Source organism: Pseudochaenichthys georgianus, unplaced genomic scaffold (genome assembly GCF_902827115.2).
Source record: "Pseudochaenichthys georgianus unplaced genomic scaffold, fPseGeo1.2 scaffold_396_arrow_ctg1, whole genome shotgun sequence".
Taxonomy (NCBI): Eukaryota; Metazoa; Chordata; class Actinopteri; order Perciformes; family Channichthyidae; genus Pseudochaenichthys; species Pseudochaenichthys georgianus.
In genome coordinates, this window is record NW_027262964.1 from 167,606 (window position 1) to 190,798 (window position 23,193).

General features: G+C 44.3%; 1 protein-coding gene across 1 annotated transcript in view; it reads left to right on the forward strand.

Annotated features, from left to right (window-relative positions):
- The window catches only part of LOC117442243 (transient receptor potential cation channel subfamily M member 1-like), a 45,353-nt gene extending 22,719 nt beyond the window's left edge, over positions 1–22,634 (forward strand). The window contains 17 exon segments of the mRNA XM_034078242.2: positions 507–641; positions 4,195–4,245; positions 4,366–4,506; positions 4,817–4,846; positions 5,014–5,306; positions 5,767–5,995; positions 6,076–6,204; positions 6,278–6,415; positions 6,647–6,775; positions 8,954–9,205; positions 16,242–16,416; positions 17,311–17,331; positions 18,442–18,586; positions 19,154–19,356; positions 19,584–19,716; positions 20,236–21,401; positions 21,743–22,634. Coding sequence (XP_033934133.1) covers positions 507–641; positions 4,195–4,245; positions 4,366–4,506; positions 4,817–4,846; positions 5,014–5,306; positions 5,767–5,995; positions 6,076–6,204; positions 6,278–6,415; positions 6,647–6,775; positions 8,954–9,205; positions 16,242–16,416; positions 17,311–17,331; positions 18,442–18,586; positions 19,154–19,356; positions 19,584–19,716; positions 20,236–21,401; positions 21,743–22,194 — 3,822 coding nt within the window. The 3' untranslated portion in view covers positions 22,195–22,634.
- Positions 22,635–23,193: the final 559 nt, after the last annotated feature.

Sequence of the window (23,193 nt, forward strand, 5' to 3'; positions counted from 1 at the left end):
GACTTGATCGCTTTAAACTCCGCACACTGAGCTCTGATTGGTCAGCAGGCGGTGCTTTCACTGAGTTGAGCTCTTAGCCTGCAACCTAACCTGCTTCGGAGAAGGTTAGCCGCTTTTAATGTTTATTTTATTAGCTTTTCTTTTTAATGACTGATTTTAAATGCCATTTTCTTAATGTCTTTCTTTTTTTGTTTTTCTTTTAATGTTTGTTTTTATTATCTTTTACTGTTTTTAAATGCCTTTATCTGAATGTCTTTCATTTTTGTAAAGTACCTTGAATTGCCTGGTGCTGAAAGGTGCTATATAAATAAACTTGCCTTGCCTTGCCTTGGCTAAGCATAAGTTACCATGGAGATCTAGCTTGCTAAAAAGAGAACCAGCTTCATAGGACCGGAAAGCCGGAGTTTTCCCTGAAGTTAGCCGCGAAGAGATCATCCTGCTTCGTAGTATTCCCCCCCTTGTCCCAGGTCAGTCTGAAACCGAACTCACTATAGTACTTCCTGCAGGTGAACTCTCTGGAGCAAGCTATGATGGACGCTCTGGTTCTGGACCGGGTGGACTTCGTGAAGCTGCTGATCGAAAACGGAGTGAACATCCATCACTTCCTCACCATCCCCCGCCTGGAGGAGCTCTACAACACGGTCATACACACCTTTATATATCAGAATTAATATGCTTACAGACACGAACACCTTTATATATCAGAATTAAGATTTAAACATGTACAAACACCAGCGTTCAGGGCCTTTGTGTGTGACAAAACAGAAGGTCCAGTTGTGATAGACAGGGTTCGCCACTGACACACACGCATCTTTATATATATATCAGTATTAATATATAAACATAAACAAAAACATATATAATAAATGTTATAAAAAACGGTCCCAGGGATTAAACTAGAATTATGTGACGTTTACATAAAAATATTGCTGACTTCATGATTAATCTGAGTCACTACTGCAGTAAATGTATATTTAACATGTGTTTTTACTAAAGTAAATCATTATATTATATATTATCTGAGAGGAGAAGAGACGAAAGCTTTGAGCGTTTGTCACTTTTATTCTAGTGCAGATAAATATCCATCATCTCTAATCTCTGCATCACTCTGAGCAAAAGCTCTTAAATAATTATCTTTCATCATAACATATCTGTCAGAGTTTGGTAGTGAAAAAAGAAGGAATCAAGTTTGCTAACAAAAACCATCGATTAAAAAAAGATGACAGAAAAACAGGAAACTAAACACAAAAACTCAAATGGTGACATAATCCTCTCAGCGCCACATCACAAGAGTGTTGAAATGTTCATGTGTTCATGTGTTAGTATGTTCATGTTTTAGTATGTTCATGCTGTAGTATGTTCATGTGTTAGTATGTTCATGTTTTAGTATGTTCATGTGTTAGTATATTCATGTGTTAGTATATTCATGTTTTAGTATATTCATGTTTTAGTATGTTCATGTGTTAGTATGTTCATGTGTTAGTATGTTCATGCTGTAGTATGTTCATGTGTTAGTATGTTCATGTTTTAGTATGTTCATGTGTTAGTATATTCATGTGTTAGTATATTCATGTTTTAGTATATTCATGTTTTATTATATTCATGTTTTAGTATGTTCATGTGTTAGTATGTTCATGTGTTAGTATGTTCATGTTTTAGTATGTTCATGTTTTAGTATGTTCATGTGTTAGTATGTTCATGTTTTAGTATATTCATGTTTTAGTATGTTCATGTGTTAGTATGTTCATGTGTTAGTATGTTCATGTTTTAGTATGTTCATGTTTTAGTATGTTCATGTGTTAGTATGCTCATGTTTTAGTATATTCATGTTTTAGTATGTTCATGTGTTAGTATGTTCATGTGTTAGTATGTTCATGTTTTAGTATGTTCATGTGTTAGTATATTCATGTTTTAGTATGTTCATGTTTTAGTATGTTCATGTTTTAGTAAGTTCATGTGTTAGTATGTTCATGTTTTAGTAAGTGCATGTGTTAGTATGTGCATGTGTTAGTATGTTCATGTATTAGTATATACATGTGTTAGTATGTTCATGTGTTAGTATGTTCATGTGTTAGTATGTTCATGTTTTAGTATGTTCATGTGTTAGTATATACATGTGTTAGTATGTTCATTTGTTAGTATGTTCATGTTTTAGTATATTCATGTTTTAGTATGTTCATGTGTTAGTATGTTCATGTGTTAGTATGTTCATGTTTTAGTATGTTCATGTTTTAGTATGTTCATGTGTTAGTATGTTCATGTGTTAGTATGTTCATGTTTTAGTATATTCATGTGTTAGTACGTTCATGTGTTAGTATGTTCATGTGTTAGTATGTTCATGTTTTAGTATATTCATGTTTTAGTATGTTCATGTGTTAGTATGTTCATGTGTTAGTATGTTCATGTGTTAGTATGTTCATGTTTTAGTATGTTCATGTGTTAGTATATTCATGTTTTAGTATATTCATGTTTTAGTATGTTCATGTTTTAGTATGTTCATGTTTTAGTAAGTTCATGTGTTAGTATGTTCATGTTTTAGTATGTTCATGTGTTAGTATATACATGTGTTAGTATGTTCATGTGTTAGTATGTTCATGTGTTAGTATGTTCATGTTTTAGTATGTTCATTTGTTAGTATGTTCATGTGTTAGTATGTTCATGTGTTAGTATGTTCATGTGTTAGTATGTTCATGTGTTAGTATGTTCATGTGTTAGTATGTTCATGTGTTAGTATGTTCATGTTTTAGTATTGTTACAACCTTCCAAAGGCTGGAACAAACAGGGAGGCCACACAGAGTTTAATGCCAAATATATATTTATTTAACAGATTGTTGAAGAACACCTCTGATGTATAATGTGGTAAGAATCAGACTGTCAGTAGTGTGAGCAGTGTGTGAGTGTGTGGAAGGGTGTTGTAGCATGTTGGAGGGTGCATCAAACCTAACACAGGCTGTAGGCTGAGGTTGCTGCAGCATGCCAGGATCTGAATCAGAGAGATTGATCCTTGCAGCTGGGAAACCTTTATGCCTTCTGGTGGCTCCGCCTCTAGATGGGCGGGCACAAACAGGACGACACTCCCAGTACCTGCCAGAAGACAGCAAGGCAGGGAGCACAGCCAGGCAGAAGGGGGGAGGGGTCGTCACAGTATGTTCATGTTTTAATATGTTCATGTTTTTATATGTTCATGTATTAGTATGTTCATGTGTTAGTATGTTCATGTGTTAGTATGTTCATCTTTTAGTAAGTTCATGTTTGAGTATATTCATGTTTTAGTATATTCATGTGTTAGTATGTTCATGTTTTAGTATGTTCATGTTTTAGTATGTTCATGTTTGAGTATGTTCATGTTTTAGTATCTATATGTGTTAGTATGTTCATGTGTTAGTATTTTCATGTTTGAGTATGTTCATGTTTTAGTATGTTCATGTTTTTATATGTTCATCTGTTAGTATGTTCATGTGTTAGTATGTGCATGTGTTAGTATGTTCATATTTTAGTATGTTCATGTTTTTATATGTTCATGTGTTAGTATCTTCATGTTTTAGTATGTTCATGTTTGAGTATGTTCATGTTTTAGTATGTTCATGTTTTAGTATGTTCATGTTTTAGTATGTTCATGTTTGAGTATGTTCATGTGTTAGTATGTTCATGTGTTAGTATGTTCATGTTTTAGTATGTTCATGTTTTAGTATGTACATGTATTAGTATGTTCATGTTTTAGTATGTTCATGTTTTTATATGTTCATGTGTTAGTATGTTCATGTGTTAGTATGTTCGTGTGTTAGTATGTTCATGTTTTATTATGTTCATGTTTTTATATGTTCATGTGTTAGTATGTTCATGTTTTAGTATCTACATGTGTTAGTATGTTCATGTTTTTATATGTTCATGTGTTAGTATGTTCATGTTTTAGTATGTTCATGTTTGAGTATGTTCATGTTTCAGTATGTTCATGTTTGAGTATGTTCATGTTTTAGTATGCTCATGTTTTTATATGTTCATGTGTTAGTATGTGCATGTGTTAGTATGTTAATGTGTTAGTATGTTCATGTTTTAGTATGTTCATGTTTTAGTATGTTCATGTGTTAGTATGTCCATGTGTTAGTATGCTCATGTGTTAGTATGTTCATTTGTTAGTATGTTCATGTGTTAGTATGTTCATGTGTTAACATGTTCATGTGTTCATTTCTGCAGAAGCTGGGTCCGGCGAATACGCTGCACTTCGTGGTGCGAGACGTGAAGAAGGTAAGTTTGGTGTTTCTTGCTTACAACCATTCTTCATATGAACAAATACAGTAACCAGAAACCTGATTGGTTCTTAATAACTAAATACATGATATGTGTATTATACCACGTGCTGTTCAGGGGAACCTGCCCCCGGACTACCAGATCACCCTGATCGACATCGGCCTGGTTCTGGAGCTGCTGATGGGGGGGGCGTACCGCTGCAACTACACCAGGAAGAGCTTCAGGACTCTTTACAACAACCTGTACGGCCTGAAGAGGGTGAGCAAATCCACCTCAAAACTGAAAGAGTTTCAATGGTTCTGACTGATGGTTCTGATGGTTCTGGAAGAAGTGTTGATGTTTCTAATGGTTCTGGAAGAAATGCTGATGTTTCCAATTATTCTGGATGAAGTTCTGAAAGTTCTGAAGGAAGTGCTGATAGTCATTGTGGTTCTAATTGTTCTGAATTAAGGGCTGATGGTTCTGGTGGTTCTGAATGAAGTGCTGGTAGTTTTGATGGTTCTGTATGAAGTTCTGATTGTAATGGATGAAGTTCTGATGTATTTATCTCCTGTCGGTTATCTTGCAGCCTAAAGCTCTGAAGCTCCTCGGGATGGAGGTTGGTACTTCCTGGTTCTGTGGTTCTGTGCTCTCTGGTTTTGTGCTCCCTGGTTTTGTGCTCCCTGGTTATGTACTCCCTGGTTCTGTACTGGTTCTTTACTCCCTGGTTCTGTACCCCCTGGTTCTCTCTCATGTTGCTCTGGACTCTGACATGTTGTCTCACAGGATGACGAGCCGCGAGCGAAGGGAAAGGGGAAGAAGAACAAGAAGAAGGAGGAGGAGGTGGACATCGACGTGGATGACCCGGAGCTCAGCCGGTTCCAGTACCCGTTCCACGAGCTGATGGTGTGGGCCGTGCTCATGAAGCGCCAGAAGATGGCGCTGTTCCTGTGGCAGCGCGGCGAGGAGGCCATGGCCAAAGCTCTGGTGGCCTGCAAGCTCTACAAGGCCATGGCCCACGAGTCGTCTCAGAGCGAGCTGGTGGACGACATCTTCCAGGACCTGGAGAACAACTCCAAGTGAGTTATTATACACCTTCCAGGACATGGAGAACCACTCCAAGTGAGTTATTATACAACTTCCAGGACCTGGAGAACCACTCCAAGTGAGTTAGGTGATAAAGGAGGGCCCAGTGTTTCATAAATGAGGTGATAAAGGAGGGTCCGGTGTTTCCTAAAGGAGGTGATAAAGGAGGGTCCAGTGGTTCCTAAAGGAGGTGATAAAGGAGGGTCCAGTGTTTCCTAAAGGAGGTGATAAAGGTGGTTCCAGTGTTTCCTAAAGGAGGTGAATATGGAGAAATTGATGCTCCTTTCCTCTCATCTAGAGAATCAGCTCGTATCATGGCTGCAGATCACAGACTTCAGGTCACTCTGTCAGGAACCTTCCTGATCTTAACTCACAATGAGAATGCAACCCTGGTGTTTTGTGACCACACAAACAGGAAGTGTGTTTTCATGACTTCCTGCTTTCTGTGTGCAGGGAATTCGGGCAGCTGGCCTACGAGCTGCTGGATCAGTCGTACAAACACGACGAGCAGGTGGCCATGAAGCTGCTGACCTACGAGCTGAAGAACTGGAGTAACTCCACGTGTCTGAAGCTCGCCGTTGCTGCCAAACACCGAGACTTCATCGCCCACACCTGCAGCCAGATGCTGCTCACCGACATGTGGATGGGCTGCCTGAGGATGGGCAAGAGCAACAGCCTGGAGGTAACGCGCACGCCACCAGGCTGACATTGGTTGGCGGATAAAGTATTTTAATATTATATTGATCTAGTTTTTGTCTGCAGGTGATCTTAGGGCTGGTCTTCCCGCCTCTAATCCTCCTCATGAAGTTTCGTCTTGGAGAGGAATCTTCCTTTCATTCATCCAGAGAGAACGACGAGCGCAAAAACAAAGACGACGACAAATCCAGCAAGGTACCAACACTTCAGATAAATATTAATAGTTAACTTTCATATCAGAGTGTAGCCGTTTGAGTTTCTTTTTCAGGACGCCGCCTCCAACGTGGACGCCACGTCAAAGAAAGGAGACGAAGATGAAGACCAGAAGAAGAAGAGGAAGACTCCCATCGGGAAGAAGATCTATGAGTTCTACAACGCTCCCTTCACCAAGTTCTGGTTCAACACGGTATAGATATTATAATCTCTGAATTATTATCTGTCATTTTCTTTAAGAGTTCAGACAGTTTGTCTCTCCTGGTTTTTAAAAAGACTATCAATGTTCAAGACCTGAAAAGGTCCAGGATCATCAAGAAAAAGACAAAAAACATTAATTAAAACATTCAAATTAAATTAAAATAGAAATAATAATAACAATAATACATTATTAATTATAATAATTATAATACTCTCTCCACAGCTCTCCTACCTTGTGTACCTGGCTCTGTTTAACTACATCATCCTGGTGAAGATGGAGCGCTGGCCGTCCCTGCAGGAGTGGATTGTCATCTCCTACATCATCACGCTGGGCCTGGAGAAGGTCCGACAGGTAAGCACACCTGAAGCCGAAAGTGGTGATAACGGTGGGCGTTGCGGTGACACTTGTTAGCAATTCTAGAACCCTGATATGCCATGGTTGCCCTTCTGTTTATTCTCCGCTCTGGCTCTTTTTCTCCCTCCCCGAGGCAAGCGTTTGCTCCCGCTGCTGTAATTCAATGCAATCCCTCCCCGTCGAGGCCAGCGCTGTAATTCTCTCCGGTAGTCCACCAGCAGATGACAAACACCCACCTCTCCGCCTCTTCCAAGGAACCAGGGACCGTGCGGCAGAGTTTCAGTTAGGTTTTCTTTCGCCGGTCAAGATGTCCGTTAAAGTTTAAATCTTCCTGACAAAATTAGAGAAGTGCCGGTCCAAGGTCTTCTTTGTTATTTATTGAGTTTTTAAAAAAATGAACAAGGACTCTATGTAATAATATAATAAAACACAGAGGACGGAGATCTATTTTTCTCCCCCTCTTCTGACTTGATCAGAGCACGTGGTCAGCTGCAGCTCACAGAATCAGCCCCTGCAAAAACACGGCTGGAGAACAGCAAATAGGGCGAAATGAGGCATGGCTAAAATGCATGATCTGTTTGGTATTTTGAAAACAGAAACGTATAAATATACCTTATATAAGTGGGGCCCTACAATATATCATTTAAATATAGCATGATAGGTGTCCTTTAAATAGTGTATTTAATTCAAATTACGCCATATCAACATTGGTTTTAATTTATAATACAATAGAAGACTGTATCTGTATAACGAGTAACAAAAAGTGAGTAACGAGGAGTGTTTGAAACTCAGCTTGTACAGAGCAGGTAATGTGCACAGAACGTCTGAAAAACCAGTAAGGAACTGGCAGTGTTGGTCTGGGCCTGGCAGAGGATCAGGAAACAAAGAGGTAACTCCACCGGCTGGTGGGCTCACCGGGGATTCAGGAGAGGAAGGCAGGGTCGGCAACGGGAAGTCAATCTGGAAGAAAGTCCGGAAGAGTCTTGCATGAGAGGCTTAACCCATAAGAACCGGACCCATTTCTACTTTTGGGAAAATTAAGGGCAAAATAATTTACACTAATATACTACATAAAACACATTTCTGACAAGTAACCCCCCCTAGTGTCAAATATCTGAAAAGTGACATTTATGTCACATTGGGCTTTAATGGTAAAATAACTCTTATAACTTAATTAATGAGGACGATTTTTTTGTTTAAATTAGTTTGAACATTCTTTGAATTGAGGAATAAAGAATATATTAACTAAATATAATTGAATCAGCTAAATTAACTGAGCAGATCATTATCATATTTCTAATTCTGACATATGTGTCAAACCAGATTTACTTTGAAAGTTTAAGGTTAAAGTCCCGATGTGACATCAGTTTCACAGCGATGTTTATTTCATTTGTTTCATAGTGTAGCGACCCTGTATAGGATGCTGAGGGTGTCACTCAGGCATCCCCCGTCTCTCTGCCAATCATAGAGCTGTACAGTGATGTTGGTTGAGGTGCGGGCCTGTGGTTGGGGGAGCGGACGGGGGTGGGCGGGGAGTTGTGACGTAGACACTGCTATATATATATGTGTAGGGGTAGGAGTTAGGTTACTGTGAGGTAGAACCCACGAAGTGACATGTACCTGTGATCATCTGCGAATAAGAAGAGTTATTAAAGCCTAATAACTAGAAGCCTGTTTCCGACTCCTTTTGTGAATGTTACAATATCAATCTGATCAATACATGTTTCCACAACAGGTTAAATGTAATAAAGGATGTGTTATGTAAGCATTTTAATTCTTAAATGGCTTGAATTTTACATTTAGCAACACAAAACAAGCTTCTAAAATGTAGCTAGTTCTGTCACATGTGTTAGTCTGGCACATGGACATCTTGGACATGTTGTTATGGAAACACTAAATCACATAACCCGGCCCATGAACCACCAGACTGTTCAGGGTGTGTTACTTAGGGACTTCATGAGATAAAAGCAAGGCTAAAGCTGTGTAAGGAACTTTTCAGAACAGTTACATGTCCTGTAACACCTGTAACGGTGGGTCCTTTTAAACACTGGCTTGATTGCAGATGAGCTGCAGCTGGGAGCACAGGTGAGCTGAGTGGCTGACAGGTGGGGTGAGGTGGAGGTGGGGCTAAGGAAAAGTACTGATAGTGTATAAATGTACTGAACCCCCCCTCAGATCCTGATGTCGGAGCCCGGGAAGCTGAAGCAGAAGATCAACGTTTGGATGGAGGATTACTGGAACATCACGGACATGGCGGCCATCGCCGTGTTCCTGCTGGGTCTCCTCCTGCGGCTGCAGAGCGAACCCTCCATGGGCTACGGACGCGTCATCTACTGCGTGGACATCATCTTCTGGTACATACGAGTCCTCGACATCTTCGGTGTCAACAAGTACCTGGGACCCTACGTCATGATGATCGGGAAGATGGTACGGCACTCCTACATGTAACTGTTGATGAAACTCATTAAAATAAAGCTTCCTGTCAACAGCAGGTGGCGCTATATCTATGACTCATCATTGACCGGTTAAAGTCCTAAGGCCGGGATTGTAATGAAGCAAAAAACATTTAGACCAGGTTGGACCCTGCATGCCTAAGTCTCAAATTGGCTGCAGCGCTACGGCCAGAGCGTTGAACTAAAGCTTTGACTAAATTATTGACCAACAACGACAACAACATGATCATATTTTACCTCGATTTTACTTTAATAAACGCATCAAAATTATGTTGAAATAACATCATACTGATATTGATGCTTTGGCTATTCCGGGTCGTACCGAGCAAAACACTTTAAATATGAATTCTGAAAGGAGATCGGATCGATCAGACTACGCTACCGTGGTAGCGAGTTTGTTCCTACGTCTCCTCGGATCTGCTTTGACTTAACAAGTCAATGCACCTGATGTTTGTAACAGATGATCCACATGCTGTACTTGGTATCCTCATGCTGGTGGTCCTGGTGTTTGTAACAGATGATCCACATGCTGTACTTGGTATCCTCATGCTGGTGGTCCTGGTGTTTGTAACAGATGATCGACATGCTGCACTTGCTGGTCCTCATGCTGGTGGTCCTGATGTTTGTAACAGATGATCCACATGCTGTACTTGCTGGTCCTCATGCTGGTGGTCCTGGTGTTTATAACAGATGATCGACATGCTGTACTTGGTGGTCCTCATGCTGGTGGTCCTGGTGTTTGGAACAGATGATCCACATGCTGTACTTGGTATCCTCATGCTGGTGGTCCTGGTGTTTGTAACAGATGATCAACATGCTGCACTTGCTGGTCCTCATGCTGGTGGTCCTGATGTTTGTAACAGATGATCCACATGCTGTACTTGCTGGTCCTCATGCTGGTGGTCCTGGTGTTTATAACAGATGATCGACATGCTGTACTTGGTGGTCCTCATGCTGGTGGTCCTGGTGTTTGTAACAGATGATCGACATGCTGCACTTGCTGGTCCTCATGCTGGTGGTCCTGGTGTTTGTAACAGATGATCGACATGCTGTACTTGGTGGTCCTCATGCTAGTGGTCCTGGTGTTTGTAACAGATGATCCACATGCTGTACTTGGTGGTCCTCATGCTGGTGGTCCTGGTGTTTGGAACAGATGATCCACATGTTGTACTTGCTGGTCCTCATGCTGGTGGTCCTGATGTTTATAATCAGATGATCGACATGCTGTACTTGGTGGTCCTCATGCTGGTGGTCCTGGTGTTTGTAACAGATGATCGACATGCTGTACTTCGTGGTCCTCATGCTGGTGGTCTTGGTGTTTGTAACAGATGATCCACATGCTGTACTTGCTGGTCCTCGTGCTGGTGGTCCTGGTGTTTATAACAGATGATCAACATGCTGTACTTGGTGGTCCTCATGCTGGTGGTCCTGGTGTTTGGAACAGATGATCGACATGCTGTACTTGCTGGTCCTCATGCTGGTGGTCCTGATGTTTATAATCAGATGATCCACATGCTGTACTTGGTGGTCCTCATGCTGGTGGTCCTGGTGTTTATAACAGATGATCCACATGCTGTACTTGGTGGTCCTCGTGCTGGTGGTCCTGGTGTTTGTAACAGATGATCCACATGCTGTACTTGGTGGTCCTCATGCTGGTGGTCCTGGTGTTTATAACAGATGATCCACATGCTGTACTTGCTGGTCCTCATGCTGGTGGTCCTGATGTTTGTAACAGATGATCCACATGCTGTACTTGCTGGTCCTCATGCTGGTGGTCTTGGTGTTTGTAACAGATGATCCACATGCTGTATTTGGTGGTCCTCATGCTGGTGGTCCTGATGTTTGTAACAGATGATCCACATGCTGCACTTGCTGGTCCTCATGCTGGTGGTCCTGGTGTTTGGAACAGATGATCCACATGCTGTACTTGCTGGTCCTCATGCTGGTGGTCCTGGTGTTTATAATCAGATGATCCACATGCTGTACTTGGTGGTCCTCATGCTGGTGGTCCTGGTGTTTGTAAGAGATGATCCACATGCTGTACTTGCTGGTCCTCATGCTGGTGGTCCTGATGTTTATAATCAGATGATCGACATGCTGTACTTGCTGGTCCTCATGCTGGTGGTCCTGGTGTTTGGAACAGATGATCCACATGCTGTACTTGCTGGTCCTCATGCTGGTGGTCCTCATGCTGGTGGTCCTGGTGTTTATAACAGATGATCCACATGCTGTACTTGGTGGTCCTCATGCTGGTGGTCCTGGTGTTTGTAACAGATGATCCACATGCTGTACTTGGTGGTCCTCATGCTGGTGGTCCTGGTGTTTGGAACAGATGATCGACATGCTGTACTTGGTGGTCCTCATGCTGGTGGTCCTGGTGTTTGTAACAGAAGATCCACATGCTGTACTTGCTGGTCCTCATGCTGGTGGTCCTGATGTTTATAATCAGATGATCGACATGCTGTACTTGGTGGTCCTCATGCTGGTGGTCCTGGTGTTTGTAACAGATGATCGACATGCTGTACTTCGTGGTCCTCATGCTGGTGGTCTTGGTGTTTGTAACAGATGATCCACATGCTGTACTTGCTGGTCCTCGTGCTGGTGGTCCTGGTGTTTATAACAGATGATCGACATGCTGTACTTGGTGGTCCTCATGCTGGTGGTCCTGGTGTTTGGAACAGATGATCCACATGCTGTACTTGGTATCCTCATGCTGGTGGTCCTGGTGTTTGTAACAGATGATCGACATGCTGCACTTGCTGGTCCTCATGCTGGTGGTCCTGATGTTTGTAACAGATGATCCACATGCTGTACTTGCTGGTCCTCATGCTGGTGGTCCTGGTGTTTATAACAGATGATCGACATGCTGTACTTGGTGGTCCTCATGCTGGTGGTCCTGGTGTTTGTAACAGATGATCGACATGCTGTACTTGGTGGTCCTCATGCTAGTGGTCCTGGTGTTTGTAACAGATGATCCACATGCTGTACTTGGTGGTCCTCATGCTGGTGGTCCTGGTGTTTGGAACAGATGATCCACATGCTGTACTTGCTGGTCCTCATGCTGGTGGTCCTGATGTTTATAATCAGATGATCGACATGCTGTACTTGGTGGTCCTCATGCTGGTGGTCCTGGTGTTTGTAACAGATGATCGACATGCTGTACTTCGTGGTCCTCATGCTGGTGGTCTTGGTGTTTGTAACAGATGATCCACATGCTGTACTTGCTGGTCCTCGTGCTGGTGGTCCTGGTGTTTATAACAGATGATCAACATGCTGTACTTGGTGGTCCTCATGCTGGTGGTCCTGGTGTTTATAACAGATGATCGACATGCTGTACTTGGTGGTCCTCATGCTGCTGGTCCTGGTGTTTGTAACAGATGATCCACATGCTGTATTTGGTGGTCCTCATGCTGGTGGTCCTGGTGTTTGTAACAGATGATCCACATGCTCTACTTGGTGGTCCTCATGCTGGTGGTCCTGGTGTTTATAACAGATGATCGACATGCTGTACTTGGTGGTCCTCATGCTGCTGGTCCTGGTGTTTGTAACAGATGATCCACATGCTGTACTTGGTGGTCCTCATGCTGGTGGTCCTGGTGTTTGGAACAGATGATCGACATGCTGTACTTGGTGGTCCTCATGCTGGTGGTCCTGGTGTTTGGAACAGATGATCGACATGCTGTACTTGGTGGTCCTCATGCTGGTGGTCCTGGTGTTTGGAACAGATGATCCACATGCTGTACTTGCTGGTCCTCATGCTGGTGGTCCTGGTGTTTGGAACAGATGATCGACATGCTGTACTTGCTGGTCCTCATGCTGGTGGTCCTGATGTTTATAATCAGATGATCCACATGCTGTACTTGGTGGTCCTCATGCTGGTGGTCCTGGTGTTTATAACAGATGATCCACATGCTGTACTTGGTGGTCCTCGTGCTGGTGGTCCTGGTGTTTGTAACAGATGATCCACATGCTGTACTTGCTGGTCCTCATGCTGGTGGTCCTGATGTTTGTAACAGATGATCCACATGCTGTACTTGCTGGTCCTCATGCTGGTGGTCTTGGTGTTTGTAACAGATGATCCACATGCTGTATTTGGTGGTCCTCATGCTGGTGGTCCTGATGTTTGTAACAGATGATCCACATGCTGTACTTGCTGGTCCTCATGCTGGTGGTCCTGGTGTTTATAATCAGATGATCCACATGCTGTACTTGGTGGTCCTCATGCTGGTGGTCCTGGTGTTTGTAAGAGATGATCCACATGCTGTACTTGCTGGTCCTCATGCTGGTGGTCCTGATGTTTATAATCAGATGATCGACATGCTGTACTTGCTGGTCCTCATGCTGGTGGTCCTCATGCTGGTGGTCCTGGTGTTTATAACAGATGATCCACATGCTGTACTTGGTGGTCCTCATGCTGGTGGTCCTGGTGTTTGTAACAGATGATCCACATGCTGTACTTCGTGGTCCTCATGCTGGTGGTCCTGGTGTTTGGAACAGATGATCGACATGCTGTACTTGGTGGTCCTCATGCTGGTGGTCCTGGTGTTTGTAACAGAAGATCCACATGCTGTACTTGCTGGTCCTCATGCTGGTGGTCCTGATGTTTATAATCAGATGATCGACATGCTGTACTTGGTGGTCCTCATGCTGGTGGTCCTGGTGTTTGTAACAGATGATCGACATGCTGTACTTCGTGGTCCTCATGCTGGTGGTCTTGGTGTTTGTAACAGATGATCCACATGCTGTACTTGCTGGTCCTCGTGCTGGTGGTCCTGGTGTTTATAACAGATGATCGACATGCTGTACTTGGTGGTCCTCATGCTGGTGGTCCTGGTGTTTATAACAGATGATCGACATGCTGTACTTGGTGGTCCTCATGCTGCTGGTCCTGGTGTTTGTAACAGATGATCCACATGCTGTACTTGGTGGTCCTCGTGCTGGTGGTCCTGGTGTTTATAACGGATGATCCACATGCTGTATTTGGTGGTCCTCATGCTGGTGGTCCTGGTGTTTATAACAGATGATCGACATGCTGTACTTGGTGGTCCTCATGCTGCTGGTCCTGGTGTTTGTAACAGATGATCCACATGCTGTATTTGGTGGTCCTCATGCTGGTGGTCCTGGTGTTTGTAACAGATGATCGACATGCTGTACTTGGTGGTCCTCATGCTGCTGGTCCTGGTGTTTGTAACAGATGATCCACATGCTGTACTTGGTGGTCCTCGTGCTGGTGGTCCTGGTGTTTATAACGGATGATCCACATGCTGTATTTGGTGGTCCTCATGCTGGTGGTCCTGGTGTTTATAACAGATGATCGACATGCTGTACTTGGTGGTCCTCATGCTGCTGGTCCTGGTGTTTGTAACAGATAATCCACATGCTGTATTTGGTGGTCCTCATGCTGGTGGTCCTGGTGTTTGTAACAGATGATCGACATGCTGTACTTGGTGGTCCTCATGCTGGTGGTCCTGGTGTTTGTAACAGATGATCCACATGCTCTACTTGGTGGTCCTCATGCTGGTGGTCCTGGTGTTTATAACAGATGATCGACATGCTGTACTTGGTGGTCCTCATGCTGCTGGTCCTGGTGTTTGTAACAGATGATCCACATGCTGTACTTGGTGGTCCTCATGCTGGTGGTCCTGGTGTTTGGAACAGATGATCGACATGCTGTACTTGGTGGTCCTGATGCTGGTGGTCCTGGTGTTTGGAACAGATGATCGACATGCTGTACTTGGTGGTCCTCATGCTGGTGGTCCTGGTGTTTGGAACAGATGATCGACATGCTGTACTTGGTGGTCCTCATGCTGGTGGTCCTGGTGTTTGGAACAGATGATCCACATGCTGTACTTGCTGGTCCTCGTGCTGGTGGTCCTGGTGTTTGTAACAGATGATCCACATGCTGTACTTGCTGGTCCTCATGCTGGTGGTCCTGGTGTTTGTAACAGATGATCCACATGCTGCACTTGCTGGTCCTCATGCTGGTGGTCTTGGTGTTTGTAACAGATGATCCACATGCTGTATTTGGTGGTCCTCATGCTGGTGGTCCTGATGTTTGTAACAGATGATCCACATGCTGTACTTGCTGGTCCTCATGCTGGTGGTCCTGATGTTTATAATCAGATGATCCACATGCTGTACTTGGTGGTCCTCATGCTGGTGGTCCTGGTGTTTGGAACAGATGATCCACATGCTGTACTTGCTGGTCCTCATGCTGGTGGTCCTGGTGTTTGGAACAGATGATCCACATGCTGTACTTGGTGGTCCTCATGCTGGTGGTCCTGCTGTTTATAAGAGATGATCCACATGCTGTACTTGCTGGTCCTCATGCTGGTGGTCCTGGTGTTTGGAACAGATGATCCACATGCTGTACTTGCTGGTCCTCATGCTGGTGGTCCTGGTGTTTATAATCAGATGATCCACATGCTGTACTTGGTGGTCCTCATGCTGGTGGTCCTGGTGTTTGTAAGAGATGATCCACATGCTGTACTTGCTGGTCCTCATGCTGGTGGTCCTGATGTTTATAATCAGATGATCGACATGCTGTACTTGCTGGTCCTCATGCTGGTGGTCCTCATGCTGGTGGTCCTGGTGTTTATAACAGATGATCCACATGCTGTACTTGGTGGTCCTCATGCTGGTGGTCCTGGTGTTTGTAACAGATGATCCACATGCTGTACTTGGTGGTCCTCATGCTGGTGGTCCTGGTGTTTGGAACAGATGATCGACATGCTGTACTTGGTGGTCCTCATGCTGGTGGTCCTGGTGTTTGGAACAGATGATCGACATGCTGTACTTGGTGGTCCTCATGCTGGTGGTCCTGGTGTTTGTAACAGATGATCCACATGCTGTACTTGGTGGTCCTCATGCTGGTGGTCCTGGTGTTTGGAACAGATGATCCACATGCTGTACTTGGTGGTCCTCATGCTGGTGGTCCTGGTGTTTGTAACAGATGATCGACATGCTGTACTTCGTAGTCCTCATGCTGGTGGTCTTGGTGTTTGTAACAGATGATCGACATGCTGTACTTCGTGGTCATCATGCTGGTGGTCCTGATGAGCTTTGGCGTGGCGAAGCAGGCGATCCTTCACCCGGACGAGGAGCCCACCTGGAGGCTGGCCCGCAACATCTTCTACATGCCTTACTGGATGATCTACGGAGAGGTGTTTGCAGACTCCATAGACTGTAAGACTAGAGTTCATAGTAAGACTGCAAAATGTCCATCCTCACTGTCCTTAACCTATATCCTTAACCTATATCCTTAACCTCTGTCCTTAACCTCTATCCTTAACCTGTGTCCTTAACTTCTGTCCTTAACCTATATTCTTAATCTGTGTGCTTAACCTGTGTCCTTAACCTGTGTATTCACCTTCTATCCGTAAATGCTATCCTTAACCTCTATCCTTAACTGTGTCCTTAACCTGTGTCTTCACCCTATATCCTTAACCTATATCCTTAACCTGTGTCCTTAACCTCTATACTTAACCTCTGTTCTTAACCTCTCTCCTTAACCTGGGTCCTTAACATCTGTCCTTAACCTCTATCTTTAACCTCTGTTCTTAACCTCTCTCCTTAACCTGGGTCCTTAACATCTGTCCTTAACCTCTATCTTTAACCTCTGTTCTTAACCTCTCTCCTTAACCTGGGTCCTTAACCTGTGTCCTTAACCTCTATCCTTAACCTCTGTTCTTAACCTCTCTCCTTAACCTGGGTCCTTAACATCTGTCCTTAACTTCTGTCCATAACCCCTGTCCTTAACCTGTGTCCTTAACCTCTATCTTTAACCTCTGTCCTTTTTTTTGTTTTGATTTGGATACTTTATTAATTCCCGTCGGGAAATTGTTTCTCTGCATTTGACCCATCCTGTGTTAGGAGCAGTGGGCTGCCATTTTTGAACGCCGCCCGGGGAAAACTTAACCTCTACCCTTAACCTGTGTCCTTAACCTCTATGCCCACCCATTTTCCACAGACATGTCCCCACTGTGCAGATTGGTCCTCTGCTGTCCAATGTACGGCTTATTATAACTGTAATTTGATTGCCTGCCTCTTTTCTGTTTCCCTTTGACTGTTGACGGACAGTGTATGCCATGGAAATCAACCGTAAGTGACTCAGACATCATTTACCGTGAACTTCAGCTCACTATCTTCTTCTCTTTCAAAATAAAAGCCCACAAGTTTGTTGAGTTTTGTTATTGTGAACGTTTTCTGAAAGCAGATGACTTGCACATGTGATATATATATATTAGGGCTGTCAGTCGATTAAAATATTGAATCGCGATTAATCGCATGATTGTCCATAGTTAATCGCGATTAATCGCAAATTAATCGCACATTTTTGATCTGTTCTAAATGTACCTTAGAGGAATATTTTTCACGTTTTTAAAACTCCTATCAACATATCAGTGGACAAATATGCTTTATGCTAATGTTTATTATCATTTGAACAATGACGAATATTCTCATGAATATTAAACACAACAACCTCTGAACATTACAAATATTCGCCTCAATTCAACCTGGAACCTCTCTCATACAATACAAATGGTGTGTGTGTGTGTGTGTGTGTGTGTGTGTGTGTGTGTGTGTGTGTGTGTGTGTGTGTGTGTACGCGCGCGTGTGTTGGAGCTATGTGCAACTCAAGGCATATGCTCGAACCGGAGCTGCCTGGAAGCTGCAATCATGTTCATGTATCTGAGCTGAGTGTGCTGACTTCTCCTCCAACGTCCCGCTGTCTGCTTCCTGCATCAAGTCAAGTGCTCGGCGCAATTGTGGCGAAATGTCGCTTCTCTGTTTTCATTTAAACAGCTCCTTATATCCGTTAGCGCAGCTAGCTAGCACCAGATGCTAACAACAACAATGCACGTAAGGTCTCTCTCTCGCTCGCTTGGGCCACACATACACACACCCCCCCCGGTCCTCCAGATGGCCAGTCGGTGCCTGCCGGTGAGCGTGGAAGTGTGGTCTGCTGCAAGGGGGCGGCAGGAGCGGGGCTGTCAGCATCAGCTTGGAGATGGTATTTTAAACTCGATGCGCTCTGAAGCTACGGGGCGGCCGAGGAAAACAAATACACATGCGTTAATCGCGTTAAAATAATTAGTGGCGTTAATTATTTTTTGCGTTAACGCGTTATTAACGCGTTAACTTGACAGCCCTAATATATTTATATATATATAGATAGAGCACATATAATAATGCTGTGTTTGGGTTTAGCTCCGTGTGGAGACAACTTGTACGATGAAGATGGGAAGAAGCTCCCCCCCTGTATCCCCGGCGCCGGGCTCACCCCCGCCCTCATGGCCTGCTACCTGCTGGTGGCTAACATCCTGCTGGTCAACCTGCTCATTGCTGTCTTCAAGTCAGTGTTAAATACATATACACACAGCACACACTAACCACAGACCAGGAAACACACTGACCCCAGATCAGAAAACACACTGACCCCAGAACAGGAAACACAGACCCCAGAACAGGAAACACACTGACTCCAGATCAGGAAACAAACTGACCCCAGAACAGGAAACACACTGACCCCAGATGAGGAAACACACTGACCCCAGATCAACACCTCTACAAAATAAAACGTTATTTCCAAGTTAATATTTACACTAATCTGCATTTAATTTAAGACTTGAGGATAAATCTTCTTACCTCTTGACCAATATAATAAAAGCATTTTTCAAGTTCATCACTGGCACGAGGCTTAGTTTGATCTAAAGCACAAAGCTAGTTTTGAACCTTAGCACAATATTTAGTTTTGACATCAAAATGTTAAAAGAAAATTGTTAAAATATTAACATGTGGCTCAGTTTGAACTCCATATGATATCTACAGGCTATGTGTCAAAGCATGGTAAAGTAAAAACGAGGCTTTGTTTACACATTAGCACAGAGTTGACCTGCTGTCCTCCTCTTCCTCTCCACAGTAACACGTTCTTCGAGGTGAAGTCCATCTCTAACCAGGTGTGGAAGTTCCAGCGCTATCAGCTGATCATGACCTTCCACGATCGGCCCATCCTGCCCCCCCCCCTCATCGTCTTCCCACACATTTACATCATGCTGCGCAGACTGTGCTGCCGCTGCAGGCGCCGGACCGACGGCGAGCGCGATGACGGCGAGAGGCGCCTCCGTAAGAGCCCTGAGTTAAACATTTATATCTGATTATCTATTTTTAATAACAACATATATATACTCCTTGGTTAGAGCATATTACATTAATATCTAATGTGTTATTTAATAACCTGATAATAAACATATACAGGAATATCTGTCCGATGTTAAATTAGAGATGCACGTTCATCTATCTTTCAACATTTTAAATAAATATATTGTTCTATATTTATATGTGTATTTCAGAGCTGGTGCTGAGTGCGGAGGAGCTGAAGAGTCTGCATGAGTTTGAGGAGCAATGTGTGGAGGAGTACTTCAGAGAGAAGGAGGACGAGAAACAGTCGTCCAACAACGAGAGGATCAGAGTCACCTCAGAGAGGTACACCACCACATACATATTTTTATATATAGACATTTTTATTCATTGGGATAAACCCCTTGAGATGCACCGTCTCGTTTGCAAGGGGGTCCCGACAATAACAACTGTCAGACATACATAAACAAAAGGACAAAATGCAAAACATGACACACAAGACAAACCACATACAGTCTGTCAAGTACAATTCAAGCAACGCACACAATCATTACAATTTGAGAGACAGTCTAGTCTAGTTTTCATTAATATAATTTTCATTAAAAACAAGTACAGACCAGTTGAAAGTGAGATGATAATGCATGTTTAAACATACCCAATGATGCAAGAGATCTAATAGCAGCAGGTTAATTATTCCAGTCTGTTGGGGCTTTGAAAATGAACGCTCTTCTGCCAGTCCATTTGTTTGCAGAGGACAGAGAAATAAATCTGAACAGAATGTCTATATATATATATATATATATATATATATATATATATAAACTCTATTATTATACTTGTACAGACTTCTATCATGTGTGGCAGGGTGGAGAACATGTCCATGCGTCTGGAGGAGGTGAACGAGCGGGAGCACTCAATGAAGGCGTCCCTGCAGACCGTGGACCTCCGGCTGACTCAGCTGGAGGAGTTTTCCTCCCGGATGTTGAGTGCTCTTGAGCGGCTGGGGGGGCTTGACCGGGCCGAGCTGGTCCGCAGCCGGGGCTCCGTCCTCTGCGAGGGCCCGGGCCTGCTGCGCCACGGCAGCATGAACAGCAGCGATGGGTACAGCCTGTACCGATACCAGCTGGAGCTGGAGGACCGGGGCCCCGGGTCCCCAGAGGGGGGGAAGGGCCTCTCCGGGGCGACGGAGGAGGGGAAGGGCCTCTCCGGGGACACAGAGATGAGGAAGGGCCTCTCTGGGGACACAGAGCTGGGGAAGAGCCTCTCCGGGGACACAGAGCTGGGGAAGAACCTCTCCGGGGACACAGAGCTGGGGAAGAGCCTCTCCGGGGACACAGAGCTGGGGAAGAGCCTCTCCGGGGACACAGAGATGAGGAAGGGCCTCTCCGGGGACACAGAGCTGGGGAAGAGCCTCTCCGGGGACACAGAGCTGGGGAAGAGCCTCTCAGGAGACACAGAGCTGGGGAAGAGCCTCTCCGGGGACACAGAGATGAGGAAGGGCCTCTCCGGGGACACAGAGCTGGGGAAGAGCCTCTCCGGGGACACAGAGCTGGGGAAGAGCCTCTCAGGAGACACAGAGCTGGGGAAGAGCCTCTCCGGAGACACAGAGGTGGGGAAGAGCTTCTCCGGGAAGACGGAGGATGGGAAGGGCCTCTCCGGAGACACGGAGCTGGGGAAGGGCCTCTCCGGGGACACAGAGATGGGGAAGGGCCTCTCCGGGGACACAGAGATGGGGAAGGGCCTCTCCGGGGACACAGAGATGGGGAAGGGCCTCTCCGGGGACACAGAGATGGGGAAGGGCATCTCCGGGGGGACGGAGGATGGGAAGGGCCTCTCCGGGGACACAGAGCTGGGGAAGGGCGTCTCTGGGGACACAGATATGGGGAAGGGCCTCTCCGGAGACACAGTGCTGGGGAAGAGCCTCTCCAGGGACACAGAGGTGAGGAAGGACCTCTTCAGGGCTGGGGATGTTGAGGAGGGCAACGAGAGCTTCCAACTGAGCCCAGAGAGACGAGCCAGACCCCTGAGAGGTGGGTCAAGAACCAGGAAGCTAACACTGAAGGACCTTAGTTAACAGGATTAAAGTCTTAAAATTAAAACTGCTAAAAACAGGGAAAAACGTGGATGTTCTGAGATTAAAGAGAATATCTGCACTAATAAAAAACAGACAGATTCATGATAAATGATGAATGTGGGTTTTTCTGCAATTAAAGTCTCAATTTATGATAAAATTGTACAAAGGTATGAGAAAATAACTTAGATCATCTCTGAGAGAAACCGTTTGTACACCTGCGCCTACTTAACCTGTGCTAACACATGCTAACCTGTGCTAACAGTACAAACACATGCTAACCTGTGCTTCCTGTTTCAGGGTGGACTCTGGAGGTGGGGGTTTCCAGAGAGAGGACTCAGTCTCTGTCCAACGTTAACATCCTGATCTCCACCTGCCCCCCCGACCCCAACCCCCCCATCAGCCCTGACCCTCCGGAGGAAACCCGGCTGTGGGGTTCGGTGTCCTTCCCCCTGGAGAGGTCAAAGGTCACGCAGTATCTGTCCTCCCCCACCCTCAGCAGCTCCTCCAATAGGAAGTTATTCAGCAGCACAGTCATCTGTAGCTCCGCCCACCAGGGCCCGGAGGACAAACAGGAAGTGGAGGAGAGTAACATCGGAGAGGGGGAGGAGCCTCTGGAGGACAGGATGTACCCAACGCTGCGCTCCAAGAGTCTGCACATCAAGCAGAGGAAGACGAGGAAGAAGGATGGCGAGGAAACGCTGCAAACCGCCGGCAGCGTGAAGGACCTGGTGTTCAGAGACTCCGACTGATGAACATGAAACAATGACAGAGGAAACAAAAGGAACTTTGTTATTTTATTATACAAAGAACCAGGACTTTTTATCTGAGTAATACATGCCGCCCTTTCCTGGTTTTTATTATGTGACTAAATACACATTTACTCTACAGGTGCCAAGCCTCTTCCATCTGGAGAAACGTACTGCAGCTTCAGAAACGATGCAGATAGAACATCATACATGTTCCACACACGAAGAAACATCTTTAAAAAACAACGGAAAGCAGGACCACATTGTTTTATTTTATTTGTCTGTCACTAAAACGTATTTTGCAGCATCTGTTTGCAATATGGTCTAGCTGCAGCCTCCGCAAGTACACGACACGCCTACCTGACACGACACTACGGTGGCTGAGAGACATTGACACCGTACATGGCAGATTAAAAACGAATTGCAAATGTTATTGTAGCATTTTAAGCAACTATTAGGCACATTATTAATGTATATATCTTTATTTTTTAGTAAATATAAATTGGTAATAATGAGATCATCTATTAATGTTTGTGTAACTGCTACACATGTTTTAATACATACATGTAGATATGTATGAACGTCTAAATATAGTTGGTAAAGGTTTTAAATTATAATCCCATCATGGGGTCATTAATGTTTCAAACATGTTCATGTAAGGTAGGCCTACTATAACATGAAAACATGATTTTTAAATGTCTGAATCTCACATTAGCCTATGTAGTTTGGTATGTTGTTGATATGGGCTGGACCAAGTTAGGAGGGCCAGTCAGGCCACTAATGAGCTCAATCATTCACATGTATTATTATTACTTTATAAATTAAGAGTATAGAGTCTATTACAAAACCTTTGAAGGAATCGTCATTAGGGTTGGGTATCGTTTGAATTTCCACGATTCCGATTCCGATTCCGATTCTACTTTTCGATTCCGGTTCTTAACGGTTCTCGATTCCGATTCTTTGAGGGGCAGGGTAAACAAATGATACATGCTTCTTCCACCA